The 18,834-nt window shown below is 42.2% G+C and overlaps 1 protein-coding gene across 7 annotated transcripts in view; it reads right to left on the reverse strand.

Moving 5' to 3' along the window:
- The window catches only part of Setdb2 (SET domain bifurcated histone lysine methyltransferase 2), a 66,451-nt gene that overhangs the window by 10,933 nt on the left and 36,684 nt on the right, over window positions 1-18,834 (reverse strand). For 5 of the 7 annotated variants that reach the window (XM_027390427.2, XM_027390428.2, XM_027390425.2 and 2 more), the window contains one exon: window positions 18,006-18,294. In XM_027390427.2, coding sequence (XP_027246228.1) covers window positions 18,177-18,294 — 118 coding nt within the window. In that variant the 3' untranslated portion in view covers window positions 18,006-18,176. Of the gene's footprint in view, window positions 1-1,073; window positions 1,124-3,169; window positions 3,304-6,394; window positions 6,503-9,237; window positions 9,360-12,985; window positions 13,134-18,005; window positions 18,295-18,834 lie in introns of those variants that run through there. The other 2 variants (XM_035452222.1, XM_035452223.1) reach the window with 2 other exon arrangements.

The raw sequence follows: 18,834 nt of genomic DNA on the forward strand, positions 1-18,834 counted from the left end.
ACACACACACACCCTACAGAGCAAATTCCAGAACAGCCAATGCTACACACACACACACACACACACACACACCCTACAGAGCAAATTCCAGAACAGCCAATGCTACACACACACACACACACACACACGCGCGCGCGCGCGCGCGCACAGAGACACAGAGAGACAGAGACAGTCAGAGACAGAGAGAGGGTTACTATTTGCATAAAATAAAAATATATGCCATAAGTTGCTACAAAAATCAGAAGACTGGGTAAACTTGGACCATAGCATGTGCAACTTACAAAAAGGGTTAATTTTAATTATAAGTTCATAAGCCAATGTTAAATTGCTAAATGGCAGATGGTGTTTGATTAAACAGAAAAATCAACTCAGGTCATAGTTGTTGAAAAGATGAAGTAATACATTTTCACTATCAAGCTGACAGATGTTCTGTAGTTATTCCTTGCAGAGATTTGGGCAGATGTGTTTTCCTTGACTAGAGTAGGATTTTCAGAAGATTATTAGCCAGTGGTTGTTTATCCAGAGTTTTATCATTTATATCCTTTAGCCCAGTGATTTTTCTTGTTGCAATTGTACTTAACAGTGTAATTAGGAAGTGAGACAGTTTTATGGTGAATAATTTTTTGTTTGAGACAAGGTCTAACTATGTAGCTCAGGCTGGCCTGGAACCCTAACTCTCTCTCTCTCCTCTCTCTCTCTCTCTCTCTCTCTCTCTCTCTCTCTCTCTTTCTCTCTCTCTGTGTGTGTGTGTGTGTGTGTGTGTGTGTGTATTATTATCATCATTCCCTGTCAATATACAGTGATGGCAAACAACCATTTATTTAATAGTACTTTCCAGTGAGTTAAAAACATAATAACTATGGCTAGAGATGCTTCAGTGGTTAAGAGCACTTGCTGCTATTCCAAAGGACCCGGGTTTTGTTCCCAGCATCCACATGATGGCTCACAACTGTCTGTAACCTAAGGTAGCTATATAAACAAGTGCACATAGAAATTAAAATTGAGAAGAAATTAGATCATTTCATGTTTTATCTAAATAATTAACTTTCCTTAAACCAACTTTAGAAACTTACCACTTTGACTGGTCCCTGGTATTTCTGGAGCATGTTGTTGGCAAAATAATCTGAAAGTACAGAATTTCAAAGAATCACTAAATCTTTTAATTTGTAGAGATCCACCTGCCTCTGCCTCCCCAATGCTGGGATTAAAGGTACATACCACTACACAGGCTAAAGTATTTATTTTTAAAAATAATGTGTATAAGTCTGTAAAATCATTAGCCCACGTTCAGTGTGGATGAGGCTGGCCAGTGCCTTTGTGCCCTTTGAGCATTAGAAGGGGGACTCTGTTCTTTGGAGGGGTAAATGCTGAGTCAATATTTTTAGCAGTACTAGTTCCTATGCTGTGATGAGGGGCATCTACGGAACTAATGTCTAAGGTTCTGAAGCTTCAATCTGCCTACCTAGAATTTTGCTGCTCTTCAAAAGTAACACAGAAGCACATGCATTAATCTGGAGAGGGAGTTTTCAGGACCAGAACATGCCTTCACTAAAGCTTGTCTTTGAAGGGCGCTCTCAAGAGGAAAGCAGCAGAGCAGCCGCTGTGAGAGAGTTGTAAGGGACTTCCCAGGCTCCTGGGCTTGCCTTGTCTTAGCCACTTATGGGACCTAGTGTCCTCACCTTTACAGCTGTGCTCCTCCATGAGGCCTCCCCAGCAGCTCAGAGTCATCTCCTTTAGACCTGGTACCTCTGAGTACTTTTCCTCTGGTTTCAAACTGTATCCCCAGACTGGCTTCAAACTTGTGCCTCCCCTGCTTTGATTTTAGGCATGTATTACCATGTTTGCCTATAAGTTTTTTTTTTTAATGTATAAATGTAATAGGAACTATTAGGATAGCCCCCCCCATGCCTGCCCCTTCCTCCTGCTTCAGCCCCTCCCATGTGCCTTTCTGCACCCCTCCCCTAACCTGGTGACACCTTCTCTTAGGTTCATTCTCCATGTCCCTTAGTCCCTTGTGAGGTGTCTGAGGTATTCTATGCACCTCAATGTTGAAATTAAAATTTAAACTGCAGGGGGCTGGAGACATGGCTCAGAGGTTAAGAGCACTGACTGCTCTTCCAGAGGTCCTGAGTTCAATTCCCAGCAACCACATGGTGCTCACAGCCATCCGTTAGGAGATCTGGTGCCCTCTTCTGGTGTGCAGATATACATGGAAGCAGAATGTTGTATACATAATAAATAAATAAAATCTTTAAAAAAAATTAAACTGCAGAGAAGTCCTCCTGTTCCTTATGGAAACAATTAAAAGGATTTTTTGCTTTGTTTTGTTTTTTAATTGAGTTACTTATTTCCAGTATGGCCAATGTAGTTTAAAAAACAAACAAACAAAGAAAAACTTTTAAGGTATTTCTGGGAGTTCAAGGCAGCCTGGTCTACTTAGTGAGATGCTGTCTCAAAAAAACAAAAACAAGAAACAAAAAACAAAACAAAACAAAAATACAGCAGGGACTTTAGTCTCTTTTATTTGATTATGTGTTTAAAGACTACTGTAATAGTAAAGTGAGTTCTTTGTGAAAGTAAATAATAACAGTGAAGTTACAAAAAAATACAACTGCATATAAACTTCACAGCAAATCAGATCTTAGAAGTGCAGTGCAAAACTGAATGGAATTTTCAAACTAATAAACTGGGCTGGGGGGCACTGGTGAGATGACTTAGCAGGTAAAGGTGCTTGCCATCAGGTCTGAACCCTAGTTCTGTATCTGAGTCCAACGGTGGAAGAAGAGAACTCATTCCCACCAGGTGGGAGTGTGACCTCCTGAGCCTGTGGGTGTGAGTGAAGGGAGATCTCTCCCTGCTGCACAAGAGCGTGGTTGAACTGGCTCCTGTCTCTTGGTGACCCTTTAGGAGGGCATGCTGCCTGCAAATGAGGCTCCCTACCAGGAAAATGGAGTTCAGAGAAGTGTTGAGAGTCAGATAGAACTCCGAATGGTTCTTTTCCTGTCATATGCAGCAATGTTATGAAGTGGAGTTCCTAGTGGGTTTCCCGCAAATCCTGTTCTCGGGTGAAAACCACTTGCATAAAGTAAGCTTCAGAAGTGTGTCGCAATCTAGCCATTCCTTACCCACCCACCCCCTCTACCATGTAGTTTTAAAGCTGCTTAATTACTTATAAGTTCCTTTAACTCCATCAACTTGTAGAATTCCGTTGTCCTTCTTGGCACAGAAAAAGTGGTAATTCTTGGCACAGGATTCTTTATCACATCCCACGGTGGCTCCTCCTTCATTGCAAAATTTGCATTTCTATAGAAGAATAGGTCATACTAGGTAAGTGCCTGTTTCTTTGATAAGGATGTCATTTAAGCCAGCAGTTCTGCATTTTTATCCTGGTTATCACTGGTATATCCCAGCCTCCAGACCCACACTAAATGTGATTAGGTCATGTCCAGATCTAGTCAGGAGCCCAGCACAGGCTTAGGGATTCCAGATCTCTCCATCTGAGCAGAGGAGTAGAAAATGGCAGGCTGTGTGGGAAGAAAGGGCCAACAGAACATGTCTGTTTTCTCAGAAGGAGAAATAAGGTACTTGCGGATGTAGGGTGTGGTGAGTGGGTAACTGATGCGGACTGATAAGGAGTCAATAAGAACAGTCTTCAGCTTGCTGTTGGGTAGGGAGAGGTTTTAGAGGTGAACTTTGGAGGATGGAGGGAATAACAGGAAGTGGCAAAGGCCCTCTGCGGTTTGTAGCTGTGACTTAGGTGTCAGTGCAGTGGGGATTTTCTCCCAGCTGTTACACTGTGTAAGTGGTGGTGCTACCAGAGAGCTAAGTTAGTCACACTGAGAGAGGAAGGGGTGTGTCGGGCTAGTGGGCTGTGACTCATGTGGGCCCACAGACTGCAGAGGGCTTCCTGAGGAGCTGCTCTAGCTGGGATAGGAAGTGGAGAGAAACAATGGTTAACCTCTCCAGGGATCATGGAGATACAAAGTAAGGCTTTCTTCTCTGCAGAAACTGCCCACCACACACAGAAGCTTACATGGGCATAGCCTTTCCCAGAGACAGTTTGTCAACTCAGGTCAACATTCTAAGATGGACTTCTGAATTCTCAGGGTATTCCCTAAGAAGTACTAAAGTAGGTTAGGCAGAATGATGCCTCCACACTGCCTGTGAGAGTTAAACATTGGCACGCACGCACTTGTTCTTATGTGGGTGATGACATCACTATGTAGGAAGGAGGAGTTTGGTAGAGAGAGTAACTACTATAGTGGCATCCCGGCTGACAGTGATCCAGTGTGCCCTGCTCCTTTGGGCCTTTAACACTTTTGCACATTGGTTCCTGTGCTGCCTAGTTTTGTGTCAACTTAACCCAAGCTACAGCCATCTGAGAGGAGGGAACCTCAGTTGAGAAAATGCCTCCAGAATATCAGGCTGTGGGCAAGCCTGTAGGGCATTTTCTTAATTAGTGATTGATGAGGGAGGGCCCAACCCATTGTGGTTGGGGTTATCCCTGAGCTGCTGGTCCTGGGTTCTATAAGAAAGCAGAGTGAACAAGCCACGGGAAACAAGTCAGTAAGCAGTGTTCCTCCATGGCCTCTGTATCAGCTCCTGCCTCCAGGTTTCTGCTCCATTTGAGTTCCTGTCCCAACTTCCTTTATGATAGACTATAGTGTGGAAGTGTAAGCCAAATAAACCCTCCCCAATTTGCTTTGGTCATGGTGTTTCATCACAGCAATAATAACCCTAAGATAATTCCCTGGGGAATTCTTTATCTTTCTTTTCCACCCTTGGAAAGGGTTCAGAGGCTCTGCTTCAGGAGAAGCCTTGTGTGAGGGTACTACCGATCCCTCCCAAAGCGTGTTCACAGCTGTTCTGGTACTGCCTAGGGACTGGCCTCTCTCCCCCATGAGATAGATATACACCAAGCAATTGTCCAGATACCAAGGTTCCAGAAACACTTGTCAGTGGTCCGTAGCCCTCACCTCATATGACTTGCTTTGCATTCCTTCCACAGTTACCCTTCAGTTCGGTGAATCTGAGAGTTCTCCCTAGAGGGAAGTCTGTGAAGACTCTCAGGTCTTCACAGGTGTAACAACCTCTTTCTCAACATTGTACTGTACCCAACTGCTTTCATTCTGCCATTGGGCTGTTTGTATGTAAGCAACCTCTGGAACACTGGTTCTCAACTTGTGGGTGGTGACCATCGCAAAACATATTTTTTGATGGTCTTAGGAACTGAGACATTGCTCAGTAGCAAAATCACAGTTATGATGAAGCAACAAAAATAAGTTTATGGTTGGTGGTTCCTAAGATTATCAGAAATAGGTGTTCTCTGATGCTCCTGACCCACAGATTGAGAACCACTGCTCTAGAATCTAATGATGGTTTTCCTTAATTGTATCCTTGAACTCCCTCAAATCCAATGAGTGAATAATGGTAAAAATAATGTTTCATTTGAGGTTGCCCTGCCACTTTGTAATTGGAAGGAGAGTTTACATAGATCCTGCTGGTACAGATCCTGACACTTCACAAAGAGCACATACATACGTGTGTGTCCCCAGTCATTAACCCTTTACTGTGGTTGTGGTCAGCCATGAGGCATTGAGACTTGCTATACTGTTTTCTAATTTGCAAATTGCCTTTTATAAAGGAAGCCTGGAGACCCAGTGGACCTAGGAGGATGCCATCTGAGCCATCCTTTACTGCATAGACCCCTTATGACCACAGCTCCAAGGCAAATGCTGACCGGTGTTAAGAAAGACATGCAGCCACAGTAGACAGTTAGAGGGCATCCTACTTCCAGGGAAGGATAAAGCCCTGAGCTCTGCTGCCTGCACCTGGGTGAGAGCGCAAAAGGAAGATGGTGCTGATAAGGTGCTGAAATTGGTGTTTGCTCTGGTGAAATGACAGTAAGGGCCTTAGTAAAGCTTGTCTGATTTGGAGTGCTTTCCTCTCCAACAGAAACATCATAAGCCTACTTCACTTACTGTGGGATAGACTATTGTAATTAGACTTACAGTGCTCTTAGCTGAGTCTCACTTTTTCACAGTCCTACTTTGAGCTATTCAGGATGCTACTCTAACCCAACTTTACCAATGGACTTTTCTTAGTGAAAAGTTTTATTTTTACTTCGGTGTATGTGTGTCTGAATGAGTGAATATGTTAGTGCAGGTGTCTGTGGAAGCCAGCAGGGAGTGTCAGATGCCCCAGAACTGGAGTTACAAGCAGTTGTGAGTGGCCATTTTGTTGCTGCAGACCAAACTCAGGTCCTCTGGAAGAGTAGCAAGCATTCTTGTCTGCTAAATTGAACCATCTCTCTCTAGCCCTGCCCCATAGACTCTCTTTTGACTGTAGCCCCCAAGACTCATCCTGTGTGAGTAATAAAAACATTTCAACTTACCAGTCTTCTTCCTCTCCAAATCTCTTTCCTTACTGATTGTACATCAAAATTCCTAGCTTTATTAAGGTGATTATGGTCCTCACATTCCACCAGTCCTGATGAATACAGCTGCAGGTTGGGGGAAAAAAATCCAGAGTTGGCATGAAGTATCCTGAGTGATACAAGTCTGAGAGGGTACTGACAAGGCCTTACAGGGAGTGTAGAGTGAACGATGGTCCCGGGTATTAGCCACTGTGCAAGTGTATGAACAGACAAGCCATCTGACTTCTGTGAGTAATCACAGTCTCCAGACAGGGTTTATGCTTTGTAACTGATCTCCCCTGACAGTGGATCCTATCCACTCTTTCCCTAGTCCAGAAAGGTGCCACAGGCTCAGCAATGGCTGAAGCCATGCAGTCAGAGTAGTAAAAGCAAGGACAGGAGGCCATTCCTGATGGCTTTCCAAGGCTCACTTATTAAACTTCAAGAACTATGCCTGCCTCCACAGCCCTTCACTATTTTGTTGTTGAGACAGGATCTCACTGTAACCTGGATGGCCTGGAACTCACTCACAGAGGTCTACCTATCTGCCATCCAAGGCATGCACTACTACACCTAGCTTTTAACTGGACCTTGGCCTCTTTCCTCAGCCTTCTGAGCACTGGAACTGTGGGTTTAGGGTACCACAGCTAGGCACAAACCCCCCCCTCCCGTGTATGTTTTAGCTGGCACAAGTTTCTTTCCTCTTCAGTATTTTAGAGGATGGCTCAATGGTTAAGAATGTGTATTGCTCTTAGTGTTCAGAGGACCCTCATTCAGCTCCTGGCACTCACTTTGGACAGCTCACAACTGGCTGAAGCTAGAGTTCTCTGAAAGGAGAAACCTCAATTGAGAAAACACCTCCATAAAAGATCTGACTGTAAGGCATTTTCTTAATTAGTGATTGATGAGGGAGGGCCCAGCCAGTTGTGGGTGGGGCCATCCCTGGGCTGGTGGTCATGGGTTCTATATGAAAGCAGACTGAGCAAGCTATATGAGCAAGACAGTAAGTGGCATCCCTCTGTGGCCTCTGTGGCAGCTCCTGTCTCTGGATTTCCTGCCCCATTTGAGCTCCTGTCCTGACTTCCTTTGATGATAAAAGAGATGGTAGTGTAAGCCTAATTAATTAATTAATTAATTAATTAATTAAAAAACCACTTCCTCCCCAATTTGCTTTTTGGTCATGATGTTTTGTTGCAGCAATAGAAACCCTAACTCAGACAGCTTGTGCCTGCCCTCCTGTATGCTTAATCATTTCTGGAATAATACACTGTAAATGCTATGGAAATGTTGTCTGCTATAATTCTTATGGCCGCAGGGTAAGAAACAGTATGTGCATGTTCAGTAACAGGTGCGTTTTTTTTCTGAGTATTTTGGATAAGTACATTGATATAGAACCCAAAGATACCAAATGCACACATGGCATAGAAGAATCTCCAAAACACTGCTAAGGAATCCACACACTGAAGAGCCCATGTTGTAGCAGTCCTGTCATGTAATATCTGAGAAAAGATCAATCTAGAGGCACTTGGAGTACGTAGGAGTTGATTGCAAAGAGGCATGAGGGAATGCTCTGGTGTGCTGGGAGCTCTCTGAATATCGACAGTGATCACATGGGGAATACATGTTTCATAACTCAACTGCACACTAAAGTTAGCTGCATTTTGTTTATGAAAAGTGTACCAATAAAATTTACTAAAAAATACTGGCAAGTTAGAAGTTCATCAGAACTAGTTTAGCAACAGGGGGAAAAGGTAAATACATAACAGGTTTAAAGGAAAAGGCCTTAAGGGATGAAAGCGTCATATAATTCATGTGCTATGCATCAACCCTTTGTCATGTTAGGACAGCAGGTGAAAACTCAAGTTGGGGGATTTGATGGTACTGTAGACCCAATGCTAATGTCTTCTTTTGATGACTAAATTGTACTTAAGTGAGAAGAATGTCCTTGCTTGTAGCAATACTGCATTTACAGGATAGATGGCACATAATTTAAAACACATCTGACAGCTGGGTGTGGTGGCACACAACTTTAGTCTCAGCATTCAGGAGACAGAGGCAAGTGGATGTCTGGTGAGTTTAAGGGCAGCCTGGTGAACATATGGAGACCCAGACTAGCCAGGGAGTCCTGTCTCAAAACACACATGGGAAAAAAAAAAAAAGGCAAACCAAGCAAACAAACAAACCTAAAATACAGCATCCAACCCTGCTGTGACCAGAAGATTAAAAAATAAACTTATAAGACATCTCAACAAATGGATAGAAAACATTTTAACATTAAGTATGCTAATTTTAACCAAAATAAGTAAAAGATAGCATCTTTGTAGAAATATTAAAAGTCTAAAGCATATGCAAATTTAGATAAGACCTTAAAAACTATACTCCTGATAGACCCAAGACAGGGCTCCCTCCTTTAACTGCTCCTAGTCATCATTACAATAGAATGCTCCAGAAAAACTCAATAAAACAAAAAAGAATAAGAAATCATAAAATTGGGGGTTGGGAGATGACTCAGTGTGTAGAGTGTCTTCAAGGTGAAAGTACTCATGTAGGTGTCATGTTTTGCTTTTCAGTCTTTATTTTGTATGTATGGGCATTTTGGCTGCATGTTTGTCTATTACCATATGTGTGCCAGATGCCCTCAGAGGCCAGATAAGGGCATCACATACCCTGTAACTGGGGTAATGGGTGGTTATGAGCCACCATGTGGGTCCTGGGAATGGAACTTGGGTTCTCTGGAAGAGCAACCAGTGCTCTCAACCACTGAGCCATCTCTCCAGCCTTACGCATGTAGTTTTAAAGATATTTATTTTCAAGTAACTTACCAAACAATTTTCATGAGCAGCTATATTCTGAGATGGTGCAAAGTATATCACACTCCAGTCTTGGCCTTTGGGGCAGAGGGCACATACCCTTTTTTCCATCTTTTCTTTATCCTGACAGGCCCCTATAAATAACATCCGGGTTAAAAGCAGAAAAATGCCCGGTGGTGGTGGTGCAACACCTTTAATCCCAGCACTCCGGAGGCAGAAGCAGACAGATCTCTGAGTTTGAGGCCAGCCTGGTCTACAAATTGAGTTCCAGGACAGGCTCCAAAGCTACACAGAGAAATCCTGTCTTGAAAAAAAAAAAAAACAAAAACAAAAAAACCCAACATTTATGACCTTGCTAGCTCCTCCAGTCTTAAAGAAGGAGTCAGGGCCCTATTTTTATGGTAAAGTATTAACTCCTGGAACAACAACAAAATCAGCAATGTAAGTCAGAAAAAACATTTCTTGTGTGGTACAGACTCTGTTCAGTGTTCTAGACTAGTATTGCCAAAAGAAATAATATAATCATAAACTCAAAGCAGCTGTGGGTGCAGCTGTGTTTGCAGCTGTGTTTGCAGCTGTGGGTGCAGCTGTGGCTGCCTGAACAAGGCCTGCACAAGATCAAAGCAGTCAAAATTCTACCTGGCTTGGTGGGGTGGAGGTGGGAAGAGGGTTCACGAGCGAGCATCCACCCCTAAGTGAGGAGCTATTGCCAGTTGATGGTTTGTGGGGGAGAGAGTGTCAGTTTTCTTTTCGGGTGTGGCCCCTGATAGGTCCACCATGCTCCAGTGAGTGGCCACACACACAGACACACAGACACACAGACACACAGACACACACACACACACAGACACACACACACACACACACACACACACACACACACACACACACACACACACACGAGTATATGTTCATCACAAACTGGAGATAGTAAATTAGTCCAGATGGAGAAAAGAGCAAAGGAAGATTTGATAAACACAAGGTAAGGGAGGAGCAAGATAAAGATCCCAATAGACATAGCAGAACACCTGGTTCTGGATCAGAGGCTAGATATAGCAATTCTACCCCACTTTCTCCAAGAAGGTTTTAGGCTTAATATAATTTCAACCCAAATCCCAAGATTAAAGAATTAAAAAAAAAGCAATTATTAGGAAAGACTACATGGGAATAGATGGTGAGGCAGGCTTGGAGAAATAGGGTATCATGCCTGCTTGATTTAAAATCACGTTCATAGAACCACTTGGACAAATGGTTAGATGAACAAGTCAAAGAACAGACAATATAGGCAAAAATGGATCATACCCCACATTTGTAAATTCAGTGGCTGACACAGTGCTATTTGTATTTCTTCCCTAGAAGTAATGTCTCAGCCCATTGTTTTCTACTGAATTATTATATTCTTACAGATTTATAAGAGCTTGTCACATGTCCAGAATATCATCACTTAGAGCAGGACACCCAGAATCCTCCCCTGGCCTCTGCATGCACACACATGTGCCTATACCATACACATACATAATTAGTATTTTAAAAGTCTGCATGCCACTTGGGAGGTAGAGGTAGGTGGATCTCTGTGAGTTTGAGGCTAACCTGGTCTACACAGTGAGTTCCAGGACAGCCAAGGCTACACAGAGAAATCCTGTTGGGGAACAGGGGGAGAGTGATAGTCTACATACTTTATGTAATAAATTTAAAATTAGCCGGGCATTGGTGGCGCACGCCTTTAATTCCAGCACTCGGGAGGCAGAGGCAGGCGGATCTCTGTGAGTTCGAGGCCAGCCTGGTCTCCAGAGTGAGTGCCAGGATAGACTCCAAAGCTATACAGAGAAACTCTGTCTCGAAAAATCAAAAATAAATAAATAAATAAATAAATAAATAAATAAATAAATAAATTTAAAATTATTTTATGGTTTCTACTCTTAGGTAAGGGGGATATAATTAGCCATGGTTGTTTCTGGTCCTGTAGCTTCTATTTTGTTTCACTGACCTCCCACTAATATTACCTTTTTATTAAAAATTATGTGTATGAATGTTTTGCCTGCATGTGTGGACTACATGAGTGCCTGGTGTCTATGGAGGCCAGAAGAGAGAGGGTATAGGATCCCCTGGAACAGGAGTTACAGGTGTTGTGAGCCGTTGTGTGGATGCTAGGAATTGAGCCAAGGTCCTCTGCAAGATCAGCCAGTGACTTCACCTCCATAGCCATCTCTCCAGCTTAAAAAATCAGAACAATAGTTCTTTTGAAGACAAACCCATTTTGGGTTGGCAGATACAAAGTATGGGAAGTGGCCTAGGACCTCTTCTCTCCTGCTCCTCACCCTGCAGTCCACACACAGATTAGCTAAATGAAGTAGTTGACCATCTGGATAGTGGTTGCCATGTATTTTGGAGATTGGTACCCTTATTTGTGCCATCCTCTCTGCCTAGAACAACTTTTCAAGTTTTCTACCTATGACTGACTCTTGACTTGAAAAAGTAGGATCGGGGCTAGAGAGAGAGAGAGAGAGAGTGCTTGCTCTTCTTCTGGAGGACCCAAATTGGTTCCCAGCGCTCATGTTGGGGAGGCTTACAAGTACTTACAACTTCAGCTCCAGAGTCTCCACATACATGGCATATGAACACACACACACACACACACACACACACACACACACACACACACACACACACACACAATGGGCTAGAGTGATGGCTCAGTAGACAAAAGCTCTTGTTGCTGTTTCGGAATATGTAGGCTCAGTTCCCAGCACCTACATAACCTATGCATAACCATCGCTAACTCCAATTCCAGGGGGAGTCCTCTGCCACCTTCTTCTAAACAACACAGGCATCAAATACACATGTGGTAATCAGGCAAGGCATTCATGCATCTAAAATAAATCCTAAAAACTAGTGGTCACCAGCTGGAATAAATCAGTTACCTACAAGCTTAGTTGTAGACATCTACCAAGTGAGTTAGGATAATGATTGCCTGGGTTAAGTTTCAGGGGTGTAAGGCTGCTTTTGCTGAAAATACTGACTTCTCTTGGACCAGCGATCACTGCAGTCACTGGTGAATGACTGAAGGGTTAAAAAGGCTTGGCATTGCTGCCTCCCTATTTCTTGCTGCTTTTAACCTCGGGGTCAGATATCTACGGGAGAGACAAGGGGGGTTGTAATAGCCTGTCAATACCAGCTTTTGTTTTATTCCTGCTGTCCTCTATGCATATTTCTGTTTCTTGTCCCAGAAGGGGATTTCCTTTACATTCCTGAGATCATGGTTTTCTAAGATGATTCCGGAAATCTTTGGATCACAAAACTGACAAAAACCTGGATCACCATGTCCTCAAGATAAGTGAGAGATTGTTACCATGGGTGGCCCTGAAACATCAGCCTGCACAGCTCAAGCTTCTCAGAAACTGATGGCTTCTTGCAACCCCCACTACTTGCTCCTCAGTATTTCCCAATTGCCCCAGATTGGTTCTCCTTTCCAGGTTCCTTAATAAAGTCTACTCTCCCTCCCCAACAGCATGTCTGGAGTATTAACTTTAAAGTGCAGAGCTCCTGAACCTGTGAAGCAAGGACCCAAGAGGACATAACCAGCCAACCAAAAGATTTCAGCTTCCTGAGGTCCTCAGTGCCGACAGCTTTCCCAACAGCTGTAAACCCAGGTCTGCCCTTAGCAATGTTCTGCAGTCTCCCTGGTAACCAAGGCTCCCAGAGCTGGGGGAAGGGGGAGTGGAGTGTGGCCACCTCCCGCTGGCCACCACTTGGTACTCACCAGCAGGGACTGGGTCACCAGCCGGTGGTATCTCTTGGGCCATGGCTGTGCGGCTGCACTCCCGGATGCACCACTGATAGTTTGTAGTTTGTAGTTTCGTTTCTCTAAGTCTGGGTGGTTTGTACTTTCGTTTCTCTAAGTCTGGGTGGTGATAGCAAGCAGCGAGCTGGGAGGAGGTGCAAACTGGGGCAGTTGGCTTGCAGGTTTTTCAACTCTGAATAGTATTTTAAATGGCATTCTCATTTGGTTTCTCTGTTGATGCGATGAACACCATGGTTCAAGATAACTTAGGGGAGGAAAGGGTGTTTTGATGAATAGGTTACAGTCATCATACAGGGAAGACAGGGAGGAAAGCAGGAGCAGCAGTACTTTCTGGCTTGCCTCCCTTGGCTCTCTAACCTGCTTTGCACACACAACCACCTGCCCAGTGGTGGTACTGACACAGTGGCCTGTGCCCCCCTCCATCAACTAGTGTTCAGGAAAATGCCCCATAGACCAATCTAATGGAGGCAATTTCTTGAAGTTCTCTCTTCTCAGGTGTGTCAAGTTGACAACCCCAAATAGCCATCAAACAGCTTAAGAAAAACTACACCAGGAACCCCTACTCTTCCTGTTTTTAGCTTAAGAAACAACTGATCTGTTTTTCTGAAAATTCTACCACACCCCTTGGCCTATGCAGTAGTATCTTTAAACAACACAAAATTAACAATCCTAGACCCAGGTGCCAGTAAGGAATCTTTCCTTAGCACCAGTGGGTTACAAAGCACCATACAAAGCCAGATTTTTCAGTGCATAGAAATATCCACATAGGCACCGACATACAGGAAATATAATTTTAAAAGTTCAGTGCTTTGCTGGGGAATTCAAGGTAAACTTCAAGGAAGCTTGCACTCTGAGAGAAAAGTGCAGACTTGGCCTGGCAGAAGAAAGGGCAACTAAACAAGGCAACTTGGGCAAAATGAAAGGTCCTAGCTACCTAATGAGACCCTATCTCAAACAAACAATTCTCAATGAAGAAAAGAAAGCCTTTAGAAACAAAACTTGCAGAGGCTGGAAAGATGGATCAGTGGTTAGAGTCCTAGCTGTACAAACACAAGGACCTGAGTTGTCCACTCAGCACTCCATGTAAGTCAGGGGTGGGAATATGAACCAGTAATTTCAGGGCTTCAGGAGAGACAGGTGGATGCTGAGTTTGCTGGCCACCCAATCTGGATGAAATGGCAAGCTAGGTTCAGTGCAGACTGTCTCAAGGTGATAGGATGGAGACTGATAAAGTAGAACACACAAAGTTCATACTTACATAAACCAAAAGAAACACAAATTACCTCACTAGAAAAATACAATGTGACAGATAGCTTGAAGATTGGGCTGCCATAAAGCAGAGGAAGACAAAACTAAAAATAAAAAGGTAAGAAATCAGAAAGCCATAATCATAAGTTATCTAACTAAAATACCTATTATATACTTCAGTCTGTGTGCACATGTAAGTTTAAATAAAATCTTCCCATTTTGGCTGGCAGTGATTCCTCCAAGTGCCATAGACTGTCTAGAAAGACCCCTCCAACACCAGGCATGGGAAGCCCTCTTTTGATTTGTTGGCCAGGGTTGTTCAAGAGACTTCCAAAACATACAGTCTATTGCTATTGCACTTGGTTGCTCCCAGAGGTAAGAGGTTAAGTCCCTATTGCTGAAGACACTATGCATTCACACATAGGTCCAGGAGGACTTAGATCTGATTGAGAACCTCCTCCCTAAAGACTGTCATGGTACCACCACTCTATGTAAGCTTCTGAAAGAGGGCAGCAACCAGCTATCTTAAAGGTTGAAAGCATCCATTTATGAAGACTGGTTGATGAACAATATTCATAATACTACTTGTAGGGGTCAACTGAGATCAGTTGAAGCTAATAACTTAATCCCCTGTAAAACTCTTTTAACGAATTCTGAAAAGTATTTTATTCCTTCCCTCATATGATCCTTTCTATGCTGTTAAATATGAGGGAGACCCACATAACACACAAACACAGACAGGGAGAGATTCACAAGACAGCATTCTTCAGGTGGGCACGGATTCAGACTTATGCAACAGACAGAAGACGACAACACAGGAAACATGAAGTGAAGAATTCAAATTCTAAGTGGTAAAATGACTTCAAGATGGAGTGCTTTTATTTCTTGTTTTAATGCAACACCAATGTACCATTGGCAACTCAGTGTTAGTTCCTAATGTGTTTGTCTAATTGATACACACAGTAATTAACAGTTCTGTAACTGGTCTTAAGACCTGCTCAACAAGAAGGAAAACATGCTTGGTACTGGAAACTTAGACAATTTACCAAGGTTAGTGAAGTCATGCATCTTGGAGAACCTACAACTCCCACTTTACTAAAGTAGCATAATCCCTAATTACACTCTAAATATTTGTCCTTATACACACAGATAAATATAGCTCTACCCTTCATCAAGGAAACTTCTCTTTGCAAAAACAGATGGAGGGCATTATAGAAAACTACAACTGATCAAAATGCAGTTTTAGAGCCCAGTCCCAACAAATACATCAACATAATTCCTACACCTAAGTAAGGATCATTGTGGTAGAGGAGGAAGAAAGATTGTTAAGAGCCAGAGGAAGAGGAAGTCTACCGTGAGACTGTATTTCCTAGAAATGGCAGGGAAGCTACAGCCATGAAGTCTCACCACATTGCTGCCTAAACATAAGTTGGACAAGGACGACACCAAAAGACATGCTAACATGGAAGGAAAATCCCAGAAGGCCTCAACCCTAGACAAAGAACTACAGGTTACTGAGGAATTCTGAAAGAAGAAATAGTCTTTCCCAGGGAAAACCACAGTCACCCAAAACCAACCTTGAAAACATGTATATACAAGTAATATGATACAGACTGAGTAAAATATATTTAGGAATATATATTATAATATATATGAATATATACATATTCCTACATACACACACAAAAATGTAATTGAAGAAAAAGACCATGAATTTGACAGAAAGCAAGGCAGGGGTGGAACATGGGAGGTATTGGAAATGGTGGAATTTTATTATATCTCAAACAAAAAGTTATAATTAAGAAAAGTCAGAAAGCTGGCCCAGGGATTGTTACAGGAGAAAGGGCAGAATGACTGTAAAAGCTAGAATTTCAGGTCTGAACTAAAAGTCTTCTGAACATGACAGGTTCTCTATAGTCATGAACTTACAGCAGCTGTGGTTGCCTGCAAAAGATCAAACCTGTCAGCCTTCTAGCATGAGGTGGATCTCATGAGCCCCAACCCTGAGGACATAATCATAGTTGATGGCTTTTGGGGGAAGGAGAGTGAGTGTTCTTTAAGGGTGTAGCACCTGATGGCCACATGAGTATATGGGCAGTGTAAATTGGAGTTAGTGGGTTAATTAAAAAAAAAAAATACAAAAAACAAGACATGAAGTTGAGAGGGAGTGGGAAAATGGTGGATGGATGTAGGTGAATATGACCAAAGTACATTGTATGAAATTCTCAAAGAACTAATAAAAATATTACCTTAAAATCAGAGAGCCATTTTTTAAATTCTAACACTTTAGTAACTAATTCCAAAGAGAAGAGAAACCCTTAAGTTGTTTAAGATTTTCTTACATGGAAGGACTAAGTTTTTAGGCTGAGAACTCACCAAGCACCTGACAGAAGGGGTGAAAACAGACCTGTCTAGAGACAGCACAGCAGGACAAAGGTATTACTACAAATGTCAAGTGGGTAAGAATTCTACAGCCTGCCAAAATACCAAGAAAGTCTGAAACAGACATTCCAAGCATGACGCCTCAAAACATTTACTTCTCATTTTTTGTTTTCAAAAGTTACTGTTTCATCTACTTTTGAGGGAAAAAAAAGAAGGAAAAGGGGAAGTCTGATCTGTCAAGTGGCAAGTGCTGGCAGGGACCAATACCAGGTAATGTAGATCAGGCTTTCTGGAGAACTTTGTCCAGGAGGATGACATTAATAAAACACCTTTCTTTAGAAGTCAAATAGACTCCAAAGGGAGACCCCAAGGAAACAGAGTTGTTTCACAATAGTCCCTTTTGGACAAAACAATTTCCCATAACAACCAGGACTCCTCACTTCGTTTTATTAACTACCTAAAGCCCTGATCATTACTATGAATATCTTGACTCACCTGCCTATAGCCCAAAATGTTGTTTCCCTTTTAAATTTGATTTCTTTCATTCTACATAACACAATTTTGAATAGCTTCAAGATTCCCTTTACTTGTAGCTCTGTTCTGTGTAGAAAAAAAGTATTAATGTTCTTCCAGGTTTCTATGCTCCTTGTCTTGTGTACCAAGGCACTACAGAGAAACTGGAAATGAAGTTTCATCTTCAAAGAATGTGTTCAGAATGGCCTCCTACTGGAATGGTTAATAGAACAACGAAGTAATAAATAACTTGGGAGGCCTGAAGATGTAGCTTTGTGGTAGAGTGACTGCCTACCATGCAAGAGCCCATGGGTTCAATTCCCTTCAAAGAAGAGTACTTTCAATTAATGTGTATAAAGTTAGCACCTACACATTCTTCATACTCTTGCCCCTCATTTGTGGTTAATAATGGTCAGTGAATTGTCAGGAATTTAACATTAATTAAGATGTAAAATTTGGCCCTTTGAAGCATAAATTAAAAATAATAATCCCCACTGCGCACCCCCCCCCCAAAGAAGGATGGACTGTGGTGGCACATACCTTTAATCCCAGCACTCAGGAGGCAGAGGCAGGTGGATCTCTGTGAGTCTGAGCCAGCCTGGTCTACAGAGTGATTTACAGGACAGGCTCCAAAGCTACAGAGAAACCCTATCTTGGCAAACAAAAACAAAAAAACAAAAAAAAAAATCACAAAACAATTTAGAAGCATACAAATTATATTGTAATTTTTGTCTTAATATATAAAATACAAAGTTATAAATTATACAGTGGTATGTACACAAATATACTATTTACATTCTATTCATATAAAGTTAACAATAATAACAAGTGATACTTGATGCATATGAGTGTCCTTATTTTGTTTCTGACCTAAGTCATACAAAATCAGATATAAAACATGAATACCCTGAACAAGGGAAACAGAAGGATTAACCACGACTTCATTGACAAATGATGTAGTTCCAGCTTGACCAGATCATTTCCTGAACAGACATCCGAGATAAAGTTATATTATTTTTTTCCGACACTTATTAACCCCACATTGGCAGAGGATTTCTTTTTCAGGTATGGTCCCAGCTTCATAACCATAATCCCATGTTAGTTCTGTTCTTGCTTTCACATACCTAGAAAGTAGAAATAAAAAAAGAATCATAAATCACCTTAAATAATTCCACATGAATCAACCTTGAATATGCCAATTTTCATCTTAACAAAATTAACCATCCTAAAGTTGATCTATTCTCTCTCCACATCATACACCATTTAAGATAATCCTTATTAAGAGTAATCATTTGACTTTTATTTCAAGTCTCCCAAATCCTATTAAGAAGTATATCTATGAGGAATGGTGTTTTTGCAAACATGAAGGCTGTGGCACACAAGCAAATGGAACAATCTTCAGTCTTTAAAGAAGATACAAGAAATGGCTGTATTCCTTATGTGGGATAGCATTCATTTTCAGTTGCTATTTTTACTTCAGAATATTAATGTTTTCCTTTGGGCAATGATTTTGTTTTGTTTTGTTTGGTTTGGTTTCTCGAGACAGGGTTTCTCTGTGTAGCTTTGGAGCCTATCCTGGCACTCGCTCTGGAGACCAGACTGGCCTAGAACTCACAGAGATCCAACTGCCTCTGCCTCCCAAGTGCTGGGATTAAAGGCATGCA

Source organism: Cricetulus griseus (genome assembly GCF_003668045.3).
Source record: "Cricetulus griseus strain 17A/GY chromosome 1 unlocalized genomic scaffold, alternate assembly CriGri-PICRH-1.0 chr1_1, whole genome shotgun sequence".
Taxonomy (NCBI): Eukaryota; Metazoa; Chordata; class Mammalia; order Rodentia; family Cricetidae; genus Cricetulus; species Cricetulus griseus.